The following is a 3,015-nucleotide window of genomic DNA, read 5'->3' as shown; positions in this document are numbered from 1 at the left end:
CCCCCCGAAAAATGCAGAAGGGATCACTGGCTTGGCAACATCCGACCATGGAGCGACAGGGAAAGGAGCGCCGGACACCTAAGCCAGGCCACTGAAAGCCTTGAGCCCGAGACGGACGGCGAGACCTCGCCAGCTACGTAAATGCACACGGCGAGGCGCATCGCCCCGATGAGGCGAAATGAGAAAGAAACCATGCGTTTAGCAGGATACCCTGGACAGCATTTCATCAATGATCTCAGTATCAGTCAGCCATCCCTGGTATCATATAGGACGACGAATGGTTTGATTAATTTCAGCGAAAGCAAGCATTCTTATTTGTATGTCACGCATGCACACATCGCGGTGTTTCGACCGTGTGAGTCGGTCATGGAACATGTAGTCAGCTGACTGTGCCATTCAGTTACGAGGTGGTTCATGCTGTGATCAGCTACCCCTTCGTAGCAGGAAAGCAAGTCGCTCATGCATGATCATCAACGTCTTTATTTGGCAGTTCCTAGCATAAGCAGAGCCTCGCACAGATCAACACGCACCCTGACCGTGGCCGATTACGCGCACCGACGCACGAACACGGATAGTCTAACGCCAACGTGCTTAGTTCGGTCGGAGGCTGTCATGTCACAGCCTGTCACCGAGCACAAGGCTGTCACGTCACAGCCTGTCACTGAGAGCAAGGCTGTCATGTCACACCCTGTCACTGAGCGCAAGGCTGCCAGGTCACAGCCTGTCACTGAGAGCACGGCTGCCATGTCACAGCCTATCTCTGAGAGCCGGTCAGCGCGGCCCCGTACGGGTCACAAGCTCGGCACAGATCACCAGTTCCCAGGGGCCTCAGGGCTTGGGCAGCCGGTACAGACCACCACTGAACAACAGCTTGTGCTGTTTCACCTTCTTGTCGAGGAAGGAGCGCAGCTCTTGCGTGGAGCACTCCTCGGCGCCGGCCATGGCGAACAGCCGCAGCATGCCCTGGATCCGCTCCAGCGGCAGCGACGCCAGATTGGTCAGCATTCCCACGATGTAGTTCCAGAAGACTTCGAGGTCGCGCTCCTTCTGGTCCTCGGTCGAAGTCATGGGCGAGTCGGCGTCGTCCTCGAGCAGGCTGCAGCCGGCCGCCGCCGCCTGCTCGCCGCCCTCTCCCAGCCGGTAGACGTCGGGCGCCGCCTCGGTCAGTACGCCCTGCGACAGCCAGAAGGCCACCTTGCGCCGCAGCACCGACACCGGTACGCGCATGGTGTGGCTCAGCTCGGCCGCCGTCCACGTCGAGCGCGACTGAAAGTGGTGCAGGATGACCGCGTGTACCGGCGTCACGCTCAGCTCGATGGTGCGGCCCGACAGCTCCACCTGCAGCTCCACGGTACCCAGGTGGCGCTTCCAGCACAGTGTGCGGTTGCCCTTGAGCGCCTGGAACTCGCGCGTGTACTCGTCGAGGCAGCGCTCGTACTCCTCGGGCAGGGCGAGCGTCTCCTCCTTGAAGTCGGGCCAGAACTGGGCCGACAGGATGAGCGAGTGGACGAGGAAGGCGGGCGGCGCCGGCGGCCCGGCCGCCGGGCTGGGCTCCGCCTGCCGCCGCAGGCGTCGGCTCTCCTCCGAGTGGATGTGCCAGTTGATGCGGTGCGAGTTGAAGAGGTCCTTGAGCATGACGTCACACTCGTGCAGCTCGGAGTCGCCGAAGCGCCTCTTCAGCAGCTCCAGGTACTTGAGCTCCCGGTCCAGGTCGTACGTCGTCTGCTTGAGGATGCGGTCAGCCAGCAGCTTGCGGTACTCCTTCACAAAAGTGTTCTTGCTGCCGTAGATGTTGACCAGCATAGAAATGATGTCAGCCTGCGGCGAGGCGGCGGCGTCGCGCGCGGGCGGCGCGTCGCGCGGGTACGGCGTCCAACTCTGCCAGTTCTGCATGTCGCCGTCGGGCGGCAGCACGGTCGGCTCGCCGCGCACCAGTTCGTCGGCCAGCGGACCGCCGCCCTCCTCGGTGAGCGAGGCCACGATGCAGCGCACCGTGTCCTCGCGGCCGCGCAGATACTGCCGGATGGGGCCGCCCACCAGCTCCACCAGCACGCCGGCCGGCTCCAGCAGCCGGAGGGCGCGCACCGCCGACACGTACGCCGACAGAATGTCCTCGGTGTTGGCGGCCGGGTGCAACAGCCGCGTGGCGACGGCGCGTCGCAGGGACGCCACCAGCTCGCCGCGCAGCCGGCAGCGCTGCAGGCAGGTGCGCAGGTCCTCCAGCGCCGGCTGCGAGTCCGGAAAGTCCACGATGATGTCGAAGAGCTGTCCGATCCGGCGGCGCGCGTACATCTCGTACATGTAGGAGACGGCGCGCTGGCGGGCGGCATCCAGACCCGCCTCGTCGCCCAGCAGCCGGCGCCAGTCGCACAACAGTGCGTCACACCAACCGTCCAGCTGGCTCACCACACTCTGGGTGAAGCCCGCCTGGCACACGGCGTCGACGCGGTCGGCCATCTGGCGGCAGATCAGGTCGGCGATGACACCGCCGGCCAGCGGACCGAGCAGGCGGAGCCCGGCCAGCCGCCGGCTGACGCGACGCGCCTCGGCCGCCGCCACCTCGCAGTCGGCCGCCTCGCCTCGGTGCGCGCCGATCGCGCGCCCGTAGAACTCGCGCACGGCCGCGTCGAAGCCGGGCGTCAGCTGGCTGAACATGGCGGCCTCCAGCATGTGCAGGTGGAGCGAGAACATGTCGGGCAGGCCGCGGTCACGGCATTGCAGCTGCACGCCCATCCTCTCGCAGAGCGCCTGCAGCACGGCCAGCGTGGCGGTACGCCGCTCCACCAAAGCGTGCAGCTCGTCAACGGCCTGCGCCAGCTGGCCGGCCATCAGGCGGCGCCAGAAGGCGGGCGCGTGGGTCACCAGCAGCTCCCGCTGCAGCAGGTGCGTGACAGTCGCCTGCACGAACTTGAGCCGGTTGGGCTCGGCGGTGCACGCGGCCTCCAGCCGGTCGCGTGCCGCTGCCTGCTGCTCGGCCTCCGTCGGCCCCCGCCCCTCCGACAGGTATGCTGTGTG

General features: G+C 65.9%; 1 protein-coding gene across 1 annotated transcript; it reads right to left on the bottom strand.

The window, feature by feature from the left end:
- Positions 1-725: 725 nt before the first annotated feature.
- On the bottom strand, positions 726-2,487 carry mr (anaphase promoting complex subunit morula). The gene has a single exon (XM_037222204.1). The coding sequence runs from the start codon at positions 2,455-2,457 to the stop codon at positions 829-831; it is 1,629 nt and encodes a 542-aa protein (XP_037078099.1). The 5' UTR covers positions 2,458-2,487; the 3' UTR covers positions 726-828.
- Positions 2,488-3,015: the final 528 nt, after the last annotated feature.

This window comes from Pollicipes pollicipes, unplaced genomic scaffold (assembly GCF_011947565.3).
Source record: "Pollicipes pollicipes isolate AB1234 unplaced genomic scaffold, Ppol_2.1 Scaffold_4740;HRSCAF=5597_pilon_pilon_pilon, whole genome shotgun sequence".
NCBI lineage: Eukaryota > Metazoa > Arthropoda > Thecostraca > Pollicipedomorpha > Pollicipedidae > Pollicipes > Pollicipes pollicipes.
This window is presented reverse-complemented; position numbering and strand designations above follow the sequence as displayed.